An 18,354-nucleotide genomic window follows, 5' to 3' on the forward strand; every position below is an offset into this window, starting at 1 on the left:
AGGAGACCCCTGAATTTGCCTCTGGGGAAGGGGGTTGGGTACAAGAGTCGGTAGTTGCTGAAGGAAGAACTTGGTCTTTATAATGATTGGATGTTTTATAAGAAGGAGGCATTTTTGTATTGTTGGTGTAATAGCAAGCTAATTCTAAAAATATATCATTCCACTTGAAAGGGAATTTGATCAAGCATCAAACTTTCTTGAATGTTCTCTAATGAAAGGGCCTCCCCAGTCTGCTGGGAGCATGCCGCGCCATCCGCCAACTGTACTGTCTTCTGTTCAACTACTGCGTATTCTAATAGGAAGTCTTTTCGAGGTCAGTTCTCCATACATCTATCTTTCACATTTTACTTGCAGTTTTGACCCTGGGCCACTGGCTGTGACTTGTGAACAACCTTCATCTCCAAAAAGTCACTTCTCGTCCTCCTGATCAGCCTTGGGTGAACACACACTACCAACAATATGCTACCTTAGGCCACTTCCTTCCTCCAGAGTTTTCAAGCTAAATTCAGGTTTTGATGATAAAAGATGGAGGGGGTGGAATAAAAAGGCAGAAGAAGTTAGTTATGCACGAGGGACACCTCCACACTGGAATGTACAGTTCTCTAAACATGCCTGGTGTACGGCATCTCCTTCTTGGTGTGTTGGTACCTGCTGTTTCCTCTACCTGGCTTTAGCTAGCCAATGCTATTAGTCTTCCAAACTCAACTTGAGGGCACATTCTTCTGGAAAGCCTCTCGATGCAGACTCTCAGCCTTCACACTCCACCTGTTACCTTAAAACTCACACTCACCGTGAGTTATCAGCCCCCATCGTGCTTCCTTTGTACCCTGTATTATAACTGTTTTCTAGTCTGCCTGTGTCAGCTGCCAGGCTGTGAACTCCCTGAGGACAGCAATTGAGCTATTTAATTTCTCAGCCTCCAGCACCTAACCCAACGCTTGACACAGACAAACAATTCATTTTAAAAAAAAGGAATTTGAGGGGGGAGAGAAAAATTAGGAGTATGGGATTAGCAGATACAAACTACTATATATATAAAATAGATAAACAACAAGGTCCTACTGTGTAACACAGGGAACTATATTCAATATCCTGCAATAAACCATAATGGAAATATGATATATATTCTTTTTCATATTCAGTTTTATATATATATATATAAAACTGAATCACTTCACTGTACACCAACACCAGAAACTAACACAACATTGTAAATCAGTTATACTTCAATTTAAAAAATACATGAATTAAAAGAAAAAAAGAACTTGCCATATACCTCTATCATAGGTGTTACCCTTTAGCAGTGAAAAGACCTATAATACATTTTAGTGACCTCTTTTTTTCAGTTCAAAAAATTGATGACACTGATGTAGACTGATTTACAGAGGGATATTTAAAGAGGGTCTTACATGATGAAATTGTAGAACACAATGAACATAATTCTTTAGAATTATGCAGACATTGGGTTCAAAGCCTGATTCTTTCATTTCTTGGCTGTGTTACCTTAGACCTGGGGTTGGCAAACCATGGCCCGTGGGCCAAAGCCAGCTTATGATTTTTTTTTTTACATCCTTGAGCTACAACTGGTTTTTACATTTTTTAAATGGTTGAAAAATGATAAAAAGAAGAATATTGTGTGACATGTAAAAGATTTCAGAAAATTCAATTTCAGTATTCATAAATCAAGTTTTATTGGAACACAGCCATACTTGTTTATTTACATATTGTCTATGGCTGCTTTTACCCTACCATGGCAGAGCTGAGTGGTTGTGATTGAGACTGTATGGCCCATAACACTTAAAATATTTAATATCTGATCCTTTACAGAATGGGTTTGCTGGCTCCTGCTTTAGACAATTTATTTGACCTCACTGAACCTCAGGGTTTTTTCCTATATAACAGAAATAGTAAGCAGCACCTCCTTCAGAGGGCTGTCATTAGGGTTAAATAAAATAATGCATATAAGCACTCAGTAAAGGTAGGCCATTATTATATGTGATTTACCACAACACTACTTGCTATAAGTTTATTATTTTTGTTGTAATTATTATTATTATCTTGAAATGCCCTTCAATAAATGTTGACTTACAATCTGTTTTCAATACTCTTACCATAACAAGTATTTATCAGGAAGAAATATATTTGTTTTATAATAAGAGCTGAACTATTAAATAAACATCAGTGAATCAATATCAATTCTAATGTTTGCTTTTTTACCCATTAAAGTTTATATAAGCTCTTCCTACTCCCCTGTCAAAGCATTTTCTGCTAATCTTAAAATAAGTGGCTTTTTGTACGTCTTAAAAGCTCACATTATTTTTTAAAGTGATATAACATGGTATAGTAAAGAAATCTTTGCCAGAAGAAAACTAGGTTGAATCCTGCTACTGCTCAGTTTTTGGAAGTAGGGGATGGGAATGCTAAATAAATAAGTGAACACAGAACAAAAAAGGTGGACTCTGGAAGGCACAGTAAAATCTACGTAAAAAAAATATAAAGGATTTTAACCTTTAATTGTTTTCTCCAGAAGTGAAGTGATCAGAATTTTTCTTAGGGATTCATTAATAACTTTGAGATGGAAAAATTTCAATTTATCTGATTGGTATCCTGACATTAGGGAAGACATTGTTCTAGTTAGCTGAAGTATAGTTGATTCACAATATTGTATTAGTTTCAGGCATACAACATAGTGATTCAGTATTTTTATAGACTATATTCCACTGAAGTTATTATAAAATGTTGGCTATATTCCCTGTGCTGTATAATATATGCTTGCAGCTTATTTATTTTATACCTAGTAGTTTGTACCTCTTAATTCCATACCCCTATCTTGCCCCTCCCTATTTTATTATATTTTTTAAAGCTCTCTAGAAAACCTGTACTGTCCCTTTCATTTAACTGTCTCATTCTTACTATATAAGAGGCATATCTTACTTTTCATCACTGAAATGTAAGGTTATACAGCATCTAACACAGAATAGATGATAAACAAATATTTACTGATTTGAAGTGAATTTAAACCAAGAAGCCTTATGGATAATCAAAACAAAGCTCTCAAAATGGCTGCTCAGACTCTTTACCTACCTTTGGTAACCTACGTGGGATTTGTTCAGAAGAAACAGAACAATTAAGACAAGACCTGGCTTCTGTTTCTGTCCTTGGTGTGTCTTTATTTTCCATTGTTATGTTACTCTACCTCTTTGATTCTCTACAATATACCATATATTACTTTAAAAGTACTATTTGTTCCCTTTTGTAATATGGCATAGAAACCTCACTATTTTATATTCTATGTTTACAGCAAGCAGTATAAAAGTCATGTTTTATAATTATGGGGGAAAAATATTCACTGTGAAAATATGCTCACTCTTAATTAGAGTCTCTTGCTGGGTAGTCCAAAGTATATTTTCAGGAAAGGCAGAGGCAAACATATTTTCCTACTCTCTGGGTTTATGAATTTTTGTTCAGAAGACAATGAATACATATTTTTAAAAACTAGTATGTCTACTTTTACTACAATAATGACCGTACCTTATAAAAGGTCGTGTAATTGCAAGGATTGTTCTGATGAACCAAGATGGATGAACAATGATGAATGATTTTAAGTTCTTCCGCAACCTATTGTGGGAAAAAAAAAAAAAAATTACTCATAACCTATTTTGAGTGGGAGTTAAAATAGAAAGTATATCCCCAAATAAGAATATATATATGATATTAGGGAATTCTATGTAAGTTACTGTTATCTGGTAGGAAGGTATAGAATGCCATGATCAATAAAACGAATGCCTTTTGAGATATAATTTGAAACATGCATAATTCAAACCTCATTTTCCCACAAGAATAAATGTAAAATAGAATTTTTGTATTCTTGGAGTGCATAAATCTATAACCATATGGCATGTTTTTGTTTAACAATGTTTTTCATTTTTGTCAGCATTATTTTTACTATTTTGAAATGAATACACTCTTACTAGCAACTTAGCCAATTTGTTCTACTGAGCCTGGGTTTCTTCTTCTGTAGAGTGAAAATGGTAACAGTATATCATGTGGTTGTTTGGCCTTCAGATAATCATTTTAACGTTTTGTACATTCAGGCATATTTTTCAGCATTAGCAATGCTACTTTATGTATGTTTAGATGATTAATGGATTTTAGTTACTATAACAGGACACTCACATGTTGCTTTACAGAGAGCCACATCTGAGGGGAAGCCACACATATGGAAGACATCATAAATTTGTATGCTTATTAGGACAATTTTCCTGTAGATGGCAATAACGTGTTTGGTTCTAATAAAACCAGTATGGATAGAAGCGACGTGTCTTGAGGAAGGGGCACACAAAGGCACCATATGGGCCAGAATTAACAGCGAATGTTGAAATAAGAGCACTAGGGTAGCCTAAGTCACAACAGTCCTAGTGCACAACAATGGCCGCAAGGTTACATGATACTAGCAAAGAATCATGGACTTTGGCTTATCAGCTCAAATTGCACCTCCATATGGCAACAGCATATGAGTACTTTAAAATACTTGTTGCCAAGTTTGAGATTACGACATTTAACAAAATCTGGGGAAGATCTGCTTTATTTCAAATTTGGGGCATCGAGTGACACATTAATATTTTTATAATTTATTATCTCAAATCAGCATTAATTCAATGTTCCTAAATTGTGATTGCATCTTTGGTAAATTAAAAGGTCACTGAAGATGGGAGTCACTGAGGAAGTCAAAATAGTGATTAGATAATGGAGCCACTTACCGTCTGTCAATCATCTGGTAGCATTTCTTCATCCAGCCTAGCCCTGGCATCTTCCGTCTCGGGGTTGCACCATTCAAGTACACAATCATATAGTCTTCAGCTACCATCAACTCTAACGTACTTATTACATATCTGATCACAGGAAGAAAGATAAGTGTTTGCAGTTCCCACATGAAAGAGTTCATCTTATTTCACCATAATTATATAACATTTAAATTACAGGGTGCATGACATTTAAGAATGGTTGCACATATTCCCTCTTCAGCTTGAGAAGAATGCAGTTACCTAAGATCACTTCTTTGAGAGTATTACTCATTTATTTGCAGTTATCTTTTTTTCTTTTTTTTTTTTTTTAATGCAGGTACACTTGAAAAATGTGTAGGTTAGAAACCTGACTTTCAAAAATGTCAGCAATGTTATTATATACTAAGGGCAAGTCAGATTAAATAAAGGCAGATATAAATGAAGTCAGGTTATCATCAGTTGGCTAAGAACATGTTATCAGAGAACAAAAATAATACTTCACCCAAAGGAAATGTTACAGAATTCTAAAATGCAGACCAGACTGTGTTCATTTTGTTTTCAATTCATTCTACAGACAAAACAGCTCCTCTAAAGCTTTTGGTCTCTTGAGCAGTTTTCCTTGACACCGATTTCATCAACTTTTAATCAAAGGCTTAGAATAGTCTACATCATCTATTTCCTTTTATTAAAGATGCTCTATCTGCCATCGCATGCCCACAGACATTAACTGAAAACATTTTGTTGTAAATATCACTCACAGGAAAAGATTTTCCATGACATAGTGGTAATCCGCTCGACTGCTGTCTGGCAGAAAACAGGCAGCAAACACAATGATGGCATTTAGGCCATCCCCGTAGTATCCTAGAGGAGAAACAAAAAGACATTTGTAACCAACTGAAAGCTCTTAACAAGATAATATTTAACCTAAAGGATAAATCTGGAAGCCTTGGCAAGAGTGTGTATGTGGATGTATTAGGTACATGTTTAAATGAGTATTATATAGACTATACTTCTATAAGTATATACACATATAATTATCTTTCAGTGGCTAAGATGTAAGTTATATAGATTCTTAAATAGTGTGAATATATTTGCATATATAGGGTGTCCATGTATTATGGATGATTATATGTGTTGTACATAGTCATAAGTGTGTTAGAAGTATTCAACTTATCAAAGGATGGTGGGGCAACACTTTTTGACTTAAGGGCTTCTAATTTATATAATAAAAAAGCTAATTTATATAACACTCTTTCTTTTAATGGCTAAGAAAGAGGTTCTCTTTGATCCTCTTTAGTTCATCCTAGTTGTAGCAAGCCTGTGTTCCTTGAAAGCCCATCTTCGAAATTCGTGGCAAGGGTTGGTCAGGTCTCCACAGGTTTGTCTCTGGAATCTCAATGTACTATATTTTTATTTTTTAATATCCATTTTTAAACATTTCTGATTTGTGTCATATAGTTCTGGACTTCAGAAACATTAAAGAGATTTCCTCAAAGCTTTGAGTAGGAGGACAGGACACACCCTCAAGCCTGATCAGAACTCAGTGTGTTTCATTTTTTCAGAACTCTAAATACCCCTCTGGTGATTACAAGGCAGTAAAATACTGGCTGGATATAGATTTGGATGGGCTTAACTCTTGAAAAGCAGTTTAATAAGATGTTCTCTACAAGGATAGAGTATGACTCTACCACAAAAGAGGTGGGGGAAGAAAGTGATACCAACTACAAATACATCAAATTATGGGTTTGCATATATTACTAATTTGAGGTTGCTGTAGACAATGTTTATGCTACATATCTTAGAAGATGCTACCTACATAAGTATATACCTGATGCAACACATATTTGCAAAACAGGATTGCAGTAGCTTCCCTCTGGATTTTTTGCTTTAGTCCCATCTTTTCTGAAATGTAGGTATTTACTAACTTTTTTTTTAGAATGTGGTATGAAGGAAAACGGCAGAAGGAGATATATTTTAATATAAGAAGTGTTTGTTCCATAAACAGTTTCATTTAGGAAGAGCCATAACTGAATAGAAATCCACAAAGGGTAGGATTAGTGTCACTAAGCCACCCTAACACCACAAAAATATGCAGTTCAGGCTCAGCACAATGAAAAAGACAGAGTTCATTAAAAGAAAAAAGTAGGTGTAATGAATCCCTCTTAAAAACAAGTACAAAAGTATTCTGAGAGACACCAGGAAAGGCAGAGACAAGATGGCAGAGTAGAAGGACTTAAGCTCACCTCCTCACACGAAAACACCAAAATCACAACTAACTGCTGAACAACCGTTGACAAAAAAGACTCGACCCTAACAAAAAAAGATATACACCCAAAGACAAAGAGGAAGCCACAATGAGATGGTAGGAGGGGATCTTTCACAACATAATCAAATCCCTCACTGGAAAATAATTATATCACAGAGCTTCTCCCACAGGAGTGAGAGTTCTGAGCCCCACATCAGGCTCCCCAGCCTGGGGGCCTGGCGTTGGGCGGAGGATCCCTCAGGCATTTGGCGCTTTGAAGGCCAGTGGGGCTTTAGCACAGCAGCTCCACAGGACTGGGGGAAACAGAGACTCCACTCTTGGAGGGCACACACAAGGTTTAATGTGCAGTGGGGCCCAGGGCAGAGCGGTGACTCCACAGGAGCCTGGGCTAGACCTACCTGCGCATCTTGGAGGGTCTCCTGGGGAGAGGGGATTGGCGGTGGCTCACTGTGGGGGCAAGGACACTGGTGGTGGACACCCCAGGGAATACCCATTGGCGTGAGCTCGCCTGGAGGTCGCCAGTTTGGCACTGAGACCTGGCCCCACCCAACAACCTGCAGGCTCCAGTGCTGGGACACCTCAGGCCAAACAACCAACAGGGTGGGAACAGAGCCCCACCCATCAGCAGACAGGCTGCCTAAAGTCATCCTGAGCCAACAGCTGCCTATATTTATATACCGCTTAACCTGGCCCTGCCCATGAGAGGGACAAGACCCAGCTCCACCCACCAGTGGGCAGGCACCAGTCCCTCCCATCAGAAAGTGTGCACAAGCCCCTGGACCAACCTCACCCACCGGGGGTAGACACCAGAACCAAGAAGAATTACCAGTCCTGCAGCTGGAGGAATGGAGACCACAAACACAGAAAGTTAGACAAAATGAGATGGCAAAGAAATATGTTCCAGATGAAGGAACAAGATAAAACCCCAGAAGAACAACTAAGTGAAGTGGAAATAGGCAATCTACCCAAAAAAGAATTCAGAGTAGTGATAGTAAAGATGATCCAAGATCTCAGAAAAAGAATGGAGGCACAGACTGAGAGGATACAAGAAATGTTTAATAAAGAGCTAGAAGCTTTAAAGAACAAATAGAGATGGACAATACAATAAGTGAAGTGAAAAATATGCCAGAAGGAATCAGTAGCAGAATAAATGAGGCAGAAGAACAAATAAGTGAGCTGGAAGACAGAATGGTGGAAAATCACTGCCATGGAAATGAGGACAGTCTAAGAGACCCCTGGGACAACATTAAACGCACCAACATTCACATTATAGGGATCCCAGAAGGAGAAGAGTGAGAGAAAGGGCCTGAGAAAATATTTGAAGAGATAATAGCCAAAAACTTCCCTAACATGAAAGAGGAAACACTCAAGTCCAGGAAGTGCAGAGCCCCATACAGGATAAATCTAAGAAGGAACACACCAAGACACATAATAATCAAACTGACAAAAGTTAAAGACAAAGAAAAAATATTAAAAGCAACAAGGGAAAAGCAACAAATAACATACAAGGGAATCCCCGTAAGGTTATCAGCTGAACTTTCAGCAGAAACTCTGCAGTCTAGAAGGGGGTGGCATGATATACTTAAAGTGATGAAAGGGAAAAACCTACAACCAAGAATACTCTACCCAGCAAGGCTCTCATTGAGATCTGACAGAGAAATCAAAAGCTTTACAGACAACCAAAAGCTAAGAGAATTCAGCACCACCAAACCAGCTTTACAACAAATGCTAAAGGAACTTCTCTCAGCAAAAAAGAAAAGGCCACAACTAGAAACAAGAAAATTACAAACAGGAAAGCTCACCGGTAAAAAGCAAACATACAGTAAAGGTAGGAAATCATCCACACGATGAAAAACCAGCAATCATGAGAAGAGGAGAGTACAAATGCAGGATATTGGAAATGCATTTGAAATTAAGAGACTAGCAACTTTAAACAATCTTGTATATATATAGACTGCTATATCGAAACCTTATGGTAACTGCAAACCAAAAATCTACAATAGGTTAACACACAAAAAAGAAAAAGCAATCCAAACACAACACTAAAGATAGTCATCAAATCAAAATAGAAGAGAACAAAAGAGGGAGGGAAGACAAAAGACCTACAAAAGCAAATCCAAAACAATTTAACAAGATGGCAATAAGAACTTACATATCAATAATTACCTTAAATGTAAATGGATTAAATGTTCCAACCAAAAGACATAGACTGGCTGAATGGATACAAAAACAAGACCCGTATATATTCTGTCTACAACAGACCCACTTCAGATCTAAGGACACATACAGACTGAAAGTGAGGGGATGGAAAAAGGTATTCCATGCAAATGGAAATCGAAAGAAAGCTGGAGCAGCAATACTGATATCAGACAAAATAGACTTTAAAATAAAGAATGTTACAAGAGAGAAAGAAGGACACTACATAATGATCAAGGGATCAGTCCAAGAAGAAGATATAAAAATTGTAAATACATATACAAATCCAATGTAGGAGTGCCTTAATATATAAGGCAAATGCTAACAGCCATTTCTCCTTAAAGGAGAAATCGACTGTAGCACAATAATAATGGGAGACTTGGTGGGAGGGAGGGAGATGCAAGAGGGAAGAGATATGGGGATATATGTATAGCTGATTCACTTTTTTATAAAGCAGAAACTAACACACCACTGTAAAGCAATTATACTCCAATAAAGATGTTAAAAATAATAATAATAATGGAAAAATAATAATAATAGTGGGGGACTTTAACACCCCTCTTACATCAATGGACAGATCATCCAGGTAGAAAATCAATAAGGAAACACAGGCCTTAAATGACACATTAGATCAGATGGACTTAATTGATATTTATAGAATATTCCATCCAAAAGCAGCAGGATACACATTCTTCTTATGTGCACATGGAACATTCTCCAGGATAGATTACATCTTGGGTCACAAATCAAGCCTCAGTAAATTTGAGGGAATGGAAATCATATCAAGCATCTTCTCTGACCACAATGCTATGATATTAGAAATAAACTACAAGGAAAAAACTGTAAAAAAAAAAAAAACAAAAAAAAAACCAAACACGTGGTGGCTAAACATATGTTATTAAATGACCAATGGATGACTGAAGAAATCAGAGGAAATCAAAAACCTAGTGACAAATGAAAATGAAAACACAATGATCCAAAACCTATGGGATGCAGCAAAAGTAGTTCTAAGAGGGAAGTTTATAGCAATATAGTCTTACCTCAGGAAACAAGAAAAGTCTCAAACAACCTAACCTTATACCTAAAGCAACTAGAGAAAGAAGAACCAAAAAAACCCCAAAGTTAGCAGAAGGAAAGAAATCGTAAAGATCAGTGCAGAAATAAATGAAATAGAGAAGAAGAAAACAATAGCAAAGATGAATGAAACTAAAAGCTGGTTCTTTGAGAAGACAAACAAAATTGATAAGCCTTTAGCCAGACTCATGAGGAAAAAAAGGGAGAGGACTCAAATCAATAAAATTAGAAATGAAAAAGAAGTTACAGCTGACACCACAGAAATACAAAGGAACATAAGAGGCTACTACAAGCAACTGTATGCCAAGAAATTGGACAACCTGGAAGAAATGGACAAATTCTTAGAAAGGTACTATCTCCCAAGACTGAATCAGGAAGAAGTAGAAAATATGAACAGACCAGTCACAAGCACTGAAATTGAAACTGTGATTTAAAAATGCCCAACAAACAAAAGTCCAGGACTAGAAGGCTTCACAGGCGAATTCTATCAAACATTTACAGAAGAGTTAACACCTATTCTTTTGAAACTCTTCCAAAAAAGTCAAAGAGGAAGGAACAGTCCCAAGCTTATTCTATGAGGCCACCATCATACCAGACAAAGATACCAGAAAAAAAGAAAATTACCGGCCAATATCACTGATGAAAATAGATGCAAAAATCCTCAACAAAATACTAGCAAACTGAATCCAACAATACATTAAGGATCATACACCATGATCGAGTGGGATTTATCCCAGGCATGCAAGGAGTTTTCAATATACACAAGTAAATCAGTGTGATACACCACATTAACAAACTGAATAATAAAAACCATATGATCTTCTCAATAGATGCAGAAAAAGCTTTTGACAAAATTCAACACCCATTTATGATAAAAACTCTCCAGAAAGTGAGCACAGAGGGAACCCACCTCAACATAATAAAGGCTATACATGAAAAACCACAGTCAACATCATACTCAATGGTGAAAAGCTGAAAGCATTTCCTCTAAGATCAGGAACAAGACAAGGATGTCCACTCTTGCCACTCTTACTCAACATAGTTTTGGAAGTCCTAGCCATGGCAATCAGAGAAGAAAATGAAATAAGAGGAATCCAAATTGGAAAAGAAGAAGTAAAACGGTCACTGTTTGCAGATGACATGATACTATACATAGAAAATCCTAAATATGCTGCCAGAAAACTACTAGGGCTCATCAATGAATCTGGTAAGGTTGCAGGATACAAAATTAATACACAGAAATCTGTTATATTTCTATACACTAGCAATGAAAGATCAGAAAGAGAAATTCAAGAAATAATTCCACTTACAATCGCATCAAAAATAATAAAATACCTAGGAATAAACCTGCCTATGGAGGCAAAAGACCTGTACTTTGAAAATTGTAAGACGCTGATGAAAGACATTGAAGATGACACAAACAGATGTAAAGATATACCATGTTCTTGGATTGGAAGAAACAATATTGTCAAAATGACTATGTTACCCAAGGCAATCTACAGATTCAGTGCTATCCCTATGAAATTACCAAGGGCATTTTTCACAGAAGTAGAGAAAAAACTTTTTTAATTTGTATGGAAACACAAAAGACCTCAAATAGCTAAAGCAATCCTGAGAAAGAAAAATGAAGCTGGAGGAATCAGGCTCCCTGGCTTCAGACTATACTACAGAGCTACAGAATCAAAGCAATATGGTACTGACATGAAAACAGAAATATAAATCAATGGAACAGGACAGAAAGCCCAGAAATAAACCCACACACCTATGATCAATTAATCTACAACAAAGGAGGCAAGAATATACAATGGAGAAAAGACAGTCTTTTCAATAGTGGTGCTGGGAAAACCAGACAGCTACATATAAAAGAATGAAACTAGAACATTCTCTAACACCATACACAAAATGGATTAAAGACCTAAATGTAAGACCAGATACTATAACACTCTTAGAGGAAAACATAGGCAGAACACTCTTTGACATAAACCGTAGCAGTATCTTTTTGGATCCACCTCCTAGAGTAATGAAAATAAAAACAAAAATAAGCAAATGGGACCTAATCAAACTTAACAAGCTTTTGCACAGCAAAGGAAACCATAAACAAAATGAAAACACAACCCACAGAATGGGAGAATATATTTGCATATGAAGTGACTGACAAGGGATTAATCCCCAAACTATACAAACAGCTCATGCAGCTCAATATCAAATAAACAAACAATCCAATCAAAAAATGGGCAGAAGCTCTAAATAGACATTTCTCCAAAGAAGATATACAGATGGCCAAAAAGCACATGAAAAGATGTTCAACAAAGCTAATTATTAGAGAAATGCAAATCAAAACTACAATGAGGTATCACCTCACACTGGTCAGAATGGGTATCATCAAAAAGTCTACAATAAATGCTGGAGAGCATGCGGAGAAAAGGGAGCCCTTCTACACTGTTGGTGGAAATGTAATTTGATACAGCCACTATGAAGAACAGTATGCAGGTTCCTTAAAAAACTAAAAATTGGGGGGCTTCCCTGGTGGCACAGTGGTTGAGAATCCGCCTGCCAATGCAGGGGACACGGGTTCGAGCCCTGGTCTGGGAGGATCCCACATGCCGCGGAGCGACTGGGCCCATGAGCCACGGCTACTGAGCCTGCGCGTCTGGAGCCTGCGCTCCGCAACAAGAGAGGCCGCGATAGTGAGAGGCCCGCGCACCACGATGAAGAGTGGCCCCCACTCGCCACAACTGGAGAAAGCCCTCACACAGAAACAAAGACCCAACACAGCCAAAAATAAAAAAATAATAATAAATAATAAATAAAAAATTAAAAAAAAAAACAAAACTAAAAATTGAACTACCATATGACCCAGCAATCTCATTCCTGGGCATATATCCAGAGAAAACCATAATTTGAAAAGATGCATTCATCCCAATGTTCACTGCAGCAGTATTTACAATAGCCAAGACATGAAAACAATCTAAATGTCCATCGACAGAGGAACGGATAAAGAAGATGTGGTACATATATACAATGGAATGTTACTCAGCCATAAAAAGGAATGAAGTAATGCCATTTGCAGCAACATGGATAGCCCTAGAGATTATCATACTAAGTGAAGAGAAAGACAGAGACAGAGAAAGACAAGTATTATATCACTTATATATGGAATATAAAAAAATGATACAAATGAAGTTATTTACATAACAGAAACAGAATCACAAACTTTGAAAACAAACTTATGGTTTCCAGAGGGGAAATGGGGAGGGGGGCGATAAAATTAGGAGTTTGGGGTTAACACATACACACTACCATATATAAAATAGGACCATATATAAAAGAAGATGTGGTACAAATATACAATGGAATATTACTCAGCCATTAAAAAGAATGAAATAATGCCATTTGCAGCAACATGGATGGACCCAGAGATTAGCATACTAAGTGAAGTAAGTCAGCCAAAGACAAATATCATATGGTATCACTTATATGTGGAATCTAAAAAAGTGATACAAATCAACTTATTTACAAAACAGAAACAGACTTAGAAAACAAACTTATGGTTACCAAAGGGGAAAGGCAGTGGGGGGATAAATTAGGAGTTTGGGATTAACATATACACAGTACTATACATAAAATAGATAATCAATAAGGTCCTACTGTATAGCACAGGGAACTCTACTCAATATTCTGTAATAACCTATATGGGAAAAGAATCTGAAAAAGAATGGATATATGTATATGTACAATTGAATCATGCTGAAACTAACACATCACCCCTGAAACTAACACAACATTGCAAATCAGTGATACACTAATATCTAATAAAAATTAGATTAAAAAAATAAAAAATTTTATAAAAGCATCCTTTCAAAAGCATCTTTCTAAATGTAGCTGTTTGACTCCAGGGTGTCAGGATAATTGCAAGATCATGAGGCTCAGTTACTTTGATTTCTTTTTCTATTTCTGGAGAATTTCTAAGAATACGTTGTTGTCGTTTTTTAAAGGAAAGACTGAGGTTTATAAACAGTACTTCAGAAGTCATCCTAAATGGCAATTCAGCTGTTTGTGTTATTGCTGTCTGTCCCTGGCATGTTGTAGTATCAACGTTGGCTTGCATATATTTAACCAAAGGAATATTCAATGGTCAACTTACCACTTCCTGATCAATGACTAAGCTAGGCTGGGATTGTCTCTTTCTATAAAAATCCCTGCAATTGACAAATGATGATGGATTTTGCATTTTGGGGCAGAGGATTTGTAGGAAGGGAAGAAGAGGCAAAAGAAAGAGGAGGAGAGGAGGAGATGTAGTGTGTAAGGAAGGAAAGAGAAAATGATTTCCTCGTGCAAGTTTTCTTCTAAATCAAGAGCAGGTGCTGTTATTGTCAGGCTTTGGAGCTATTCCAGATAGCAATTGCTGGCAAAGTGTAATAACGTGAATGAACAGGACCATTTGCATTTTGTTCCTCGCCAATGTCTCCAAGGGGGTCAGCTAACCCAATTTCTACGCTAAATATGCAGCTGACTCAAGTGAAGTTGCCTGTCAGCAAACGCAGAGTTCACGTGAAGTTTCGCTTTTTAACACATGTATTTTATCAGACTCTCTTCTCAGTAACGGTGAGGTGAATTCAGGGTGTGTGCGCTGAGATGCATGAGCTATCCCACCGTGGTGTCTCCTGAGACCCTCAGAAGCAACGATGCAAACCTTACCTGAGGCAGAACAGAGAGGCATGAAAGGGACGTAACACAAGTTTGCTGGCCAGCAAATGGAATGGAGAGAGAAGGAAAGATACCACAGTCGCAACCAAAACATACACACACACACACCAGCCTGCAACTCTTCTCATCCTTTCCAGGATCATTTGTCCAGCAACACTGCAGAGAAGGTTACCTGAGTCTCCTATAATGAAATAAGAGAAGTAAAAACACAAGACAGGAAATGCCTCGTTACAATGCTTTGGCGTGACTGCCCTTGGTTATTTAATTGTGTTCTCTGCTTCAGGCTCAAAAATGCCAGTTGTGGCCTCAAAGTGACCCCTCACTGTTGGCTGATCCAAACCACCCAGACTTCTTTTTCTTTGCTTTTCTACTTTGCTTTTTTTTCTTTGCTTTTTTAAGCAGATAGCAGGGATAATACTCATGGGCTCATAGGAGGTGACATGGCTTTGAGATCATCCTTTCTTGACTGATGAAGTAACTGAGGCCCAGGGGAGTTAAGTGATGTACCAAGATCACAGACTAATCAGTGGCCAAGATGGGTCTTGAACCCTATTCTTCTACATTGTGTACAGGGCCTCTGGCCATAGCTCACGTGGAGGTCACTAAAGCTGAAGGCTGAAATATTTGTTCAAATACTGCTGTCACACACAGATGTTCCCAGCTGGTGTGGACACTCTTGCAGCAAACTTAAGGGGCGCTTGTAACCACCCCCGTCTTGCAGTTGTGCTGCCCAGAGCACTGAACAGCTGGCACTTCCCTACTGGCCTGAGTGGGATAACTTCCTCACAGCAAAATGCAAGACACCAAAACAACATCTCTGTTCACTCTGGAGTGCTGCTTTTTCAAATGCTCATCAGAAGCCAGGATGACAAACTCAATGGGCCGGTAACTAGGGAGTGTGACTTTCTCAGATCATTAAGGTCTGAGAAAGTGGTATGAGCTTCTAAGACAGCAGACAAAGCTTTGGCAAATTCAGAAGTAACATGTGAACTGTCTTTACCTCCAGAGCACAAAAGCTGGTCAGGGCGTAGGAAGAGGTGGCATCTCCCTAACGTTCCGTGGGTGCAGCCAGAGGCACATTCATGCAAGCCGGCACCTGGAGAAGGCCGAGGCCGAGCCAGGGAGAGGAAAGGTGGCCTTCTCTCTCCAACAAACCAGACAGTTACAAAAAGTGAGCTGACAACACAGAAAGGAGAGGAGCAGATGCCAAGGGGAGGAGGTGGTAGGGATGGAGGGCACAGCAAACCAGGTTATCCCTGAGATATCAGGTGTTTTCACAAAGGATGTGACAGGCGGAAGCAGTGGCTTTTTTTGACCCAGGTGTGCTGATGAAAATCACCCTCTCCTGATTCAGGCAACAGAACCATGGGCTCAACCCACCCATCCAACCCACCTAACTTCACTGTGGATGAAAGAATAAGCAGGTGAGTCTGCTGGGGTAATAAGGGATAACTTGGCCTTATAATAACAGTGAAGCCGTGAGCCTGCCTTCTTCACAACAAAGGGACTTCTAATTTATGACCTGAATGGTAAAAATGTACAGGGACAGTCACTGCATGACAGACTTTGACAGACTTTTCTATATATCTTGTACTTTTTAGAATGAGCATAGGCTATTTTATAGTCTTTTTTTTTTTTTTTTTTTCTAAAAAGCAAACAAACCAAAAATACCTGATGGGTGGTGCAAAGGAGATATGACCTTCTGGGAAGATCTGGATGATGTTTAGATGGTGGTTTTCATTAGAAGAACAACAGGACTGTCTCTATGGCCAGCTGTCTGTCATTTTCAGCAAGATTAGGCCTGCTCTCATTCCAAAGGGCTGTGGGAAAAGTCTCCCTTAGAGGAGCTATCACTGGGCCATATTACCATTTCAGGGCAAATTGTGAAAAAGGAAGGTCAGGGCTGGGGACACCTATGGGCATTTTCCTTCACTACCATGGGTGGGGGCCCTGGGGGGTCCTGATAACTTCCATGGAGTTAGCAATGCATGGGGCAGAAAGTGGAAAATCTGTGGTGAAGGGAAGTTGGAGGGAAAAGGCAAAACATTCTTCTGCTTGTTAGAAAACCAAAGCTCCGGGTTTAATGCAGCGCCAAGACACTTATTTCCCTGTCCTCGATAAGGAAGACAGAACAATTGCCTTGTCAGCTTACACTTTTCCTGGAAGAGCTGAGTGGTTAGGGTGGGGTGTCAGGACTGCAGGGAAGTTGTGCATGCAGCAGAAAAAGCCAAAAAGCCATTTATGGATTCTGAAGTTGACAATGTTCCGTGTGTCGCTTGTGCTCATGTGATTTTTTGTGAGTCCCAAATTAATCAAGGCTCCTGGAGCTCCAAGAAAGCAGTGAAAATACAAAACAGAGCCTTTTCTCTCCCTTGTCCCTTACGAAGCGGGTGGAGATCTTGGCTGGAGTGGGCTGTTGTCAGGCATAGATGTAATGGAGTTTATAGAAAAGCAAACTTCAACTAGGGAGAAAAAAAGGACCAGGCTAAGTCTAAAAAGATTTCCTAAAGCTTCTGAAGAGGATTCCAAAGATTGGTCTGGAATTAAAAGCGCCTCTTACTGCAGGCCATGTAGAAAACAGACTTGAAAACAATTCAGTTAAACCCTGCAACTGACCCATATGAATTCCAAACAGACACTATTAAATTGGACAACTATGGCTTTCAAGAAATTTGCACCAAAGATGATAGCTATCAGGTATGCAGTGCAAAAGGCATTTTTCACATTGGAAAGTTACTTTTGCATAGTAAGCTTTCCAGTGTTCACTGAACTGAGTATGCAATAATACGCTCAGCTCTACAGTGCCCTGAACGTTGACTGCCTAATAGGGTCTTGGGACGTCATGCTGCAGAGAACCCTAGTTTTGTTTTCTTATAAAAACTATGTGGCCGCCCCGCTCCCTGCTTCCCAGGTTTGCAGAGCGCAGCTACCTCCATGAGAAATGACTCTCCTGTAGGGCTCGATGACCTTCATGTCAATCCGCTGCTCCTGTTCTCCAATCACCACGGTCCTCCACAGCCGGTTGTCCTCTCGCTCCTCTTCTGCCGTATATTCCGGAATAGACTCTGACTCTTGGCCAGAATCTTTGTTGGCTGTGTGATCCTCTGGAAATGAAGCATAGAGCAGGGATAAAGAAGAAAGACCTCCACAGGTGAGGCAGTTCAGCAACTAGCGACCTCCTGGCAGAGTCAACCTGACGGAGCTCCCTGTTTTGTACAACTCTGATAGAGCTTGACACCATCCTGATCACATAAAGGACACTCAGTGAAGTCTTACTGATTGACTGACTGAACAACCAATCCATTCTGAAGGCCAGGCGGAGGGTGG

At 38.7% G+C, this 18,354-nt stretch overlaps 2 protein-coding genes across 7 annotated transcripts in view; one reads left to right on the plus strand and one right to left on the minus strand.

The window, feature by feature from the left end:
• GCNT1 (glucosaminyl (N-acetyl) transferase 1) overlaps positions 1-18,354 on the plus strand; it is a 228,461-nt gene that overhangs the window by 197,649 nt on the left and 12,458 nt on the right. The window contains exon 6 of one of the 2 annotated variants that reach the window (XR_009008731.1): positions 16,382-16,451. The gene's annotated coding sequence lies outside the window, so the exon portion shown is untranslated. Of the gene's footprint in view, positions 1-354; positions 3,519-16,381; positions 16,452-18,354 lie in introns of those variants that run through there. The other variant, XR_009008729.1, reaches the window with a different exon arrangement.
• PRUNE2 (prune homolog 2 with BCH domain) overlaps positions 1-18,354 on the minus strand; it is a 274,857-nt gene that overhangs the window by 19,449 nt on the left and 237,054 nt on the right. For all 5 annotated transcript variants that reach the window (XM_057549084.1, XM_057549085.1, XM_057549083.1 and 2 more), the window contains exons 12-15: positions 17,958-18,131; positions 5,543-5,645; positions 4,761-4,892; positions 3,532-3,618 (exon numbers count right to left, since the gene is read on the minus strand). In XM_057549084.1, coding sequence (XP_057405067.1) covers positions 3,532-3,618; positions 4,761-4,892; positions 5,543-5,645; positions 17,958-18,131 — 496 coding nt within the window. The remainder of the gene's footprint in view (positions 1-3,531; positions 3,619-4,760; positions 4,893-5,542; positions 5,646-17,957; positions 18,132-18,354) is intronic.

This window comes from Balaenoptera acutorostrata, chromosome 6 (genome assembly GCF_949987535.1).
Source record: "Balaenoptera acutorostrata chromosome 6, mBalAcu1.1, whole genome shotgun sequence".
Taxonomy (NCBI): domain Eukaryota; kingdom Metazoa; phylum Chordata; class Mammalia; order Artiodactyla; family Balaenopteridae; genus Balaenoptera; species Balaenoptera acutorostrata.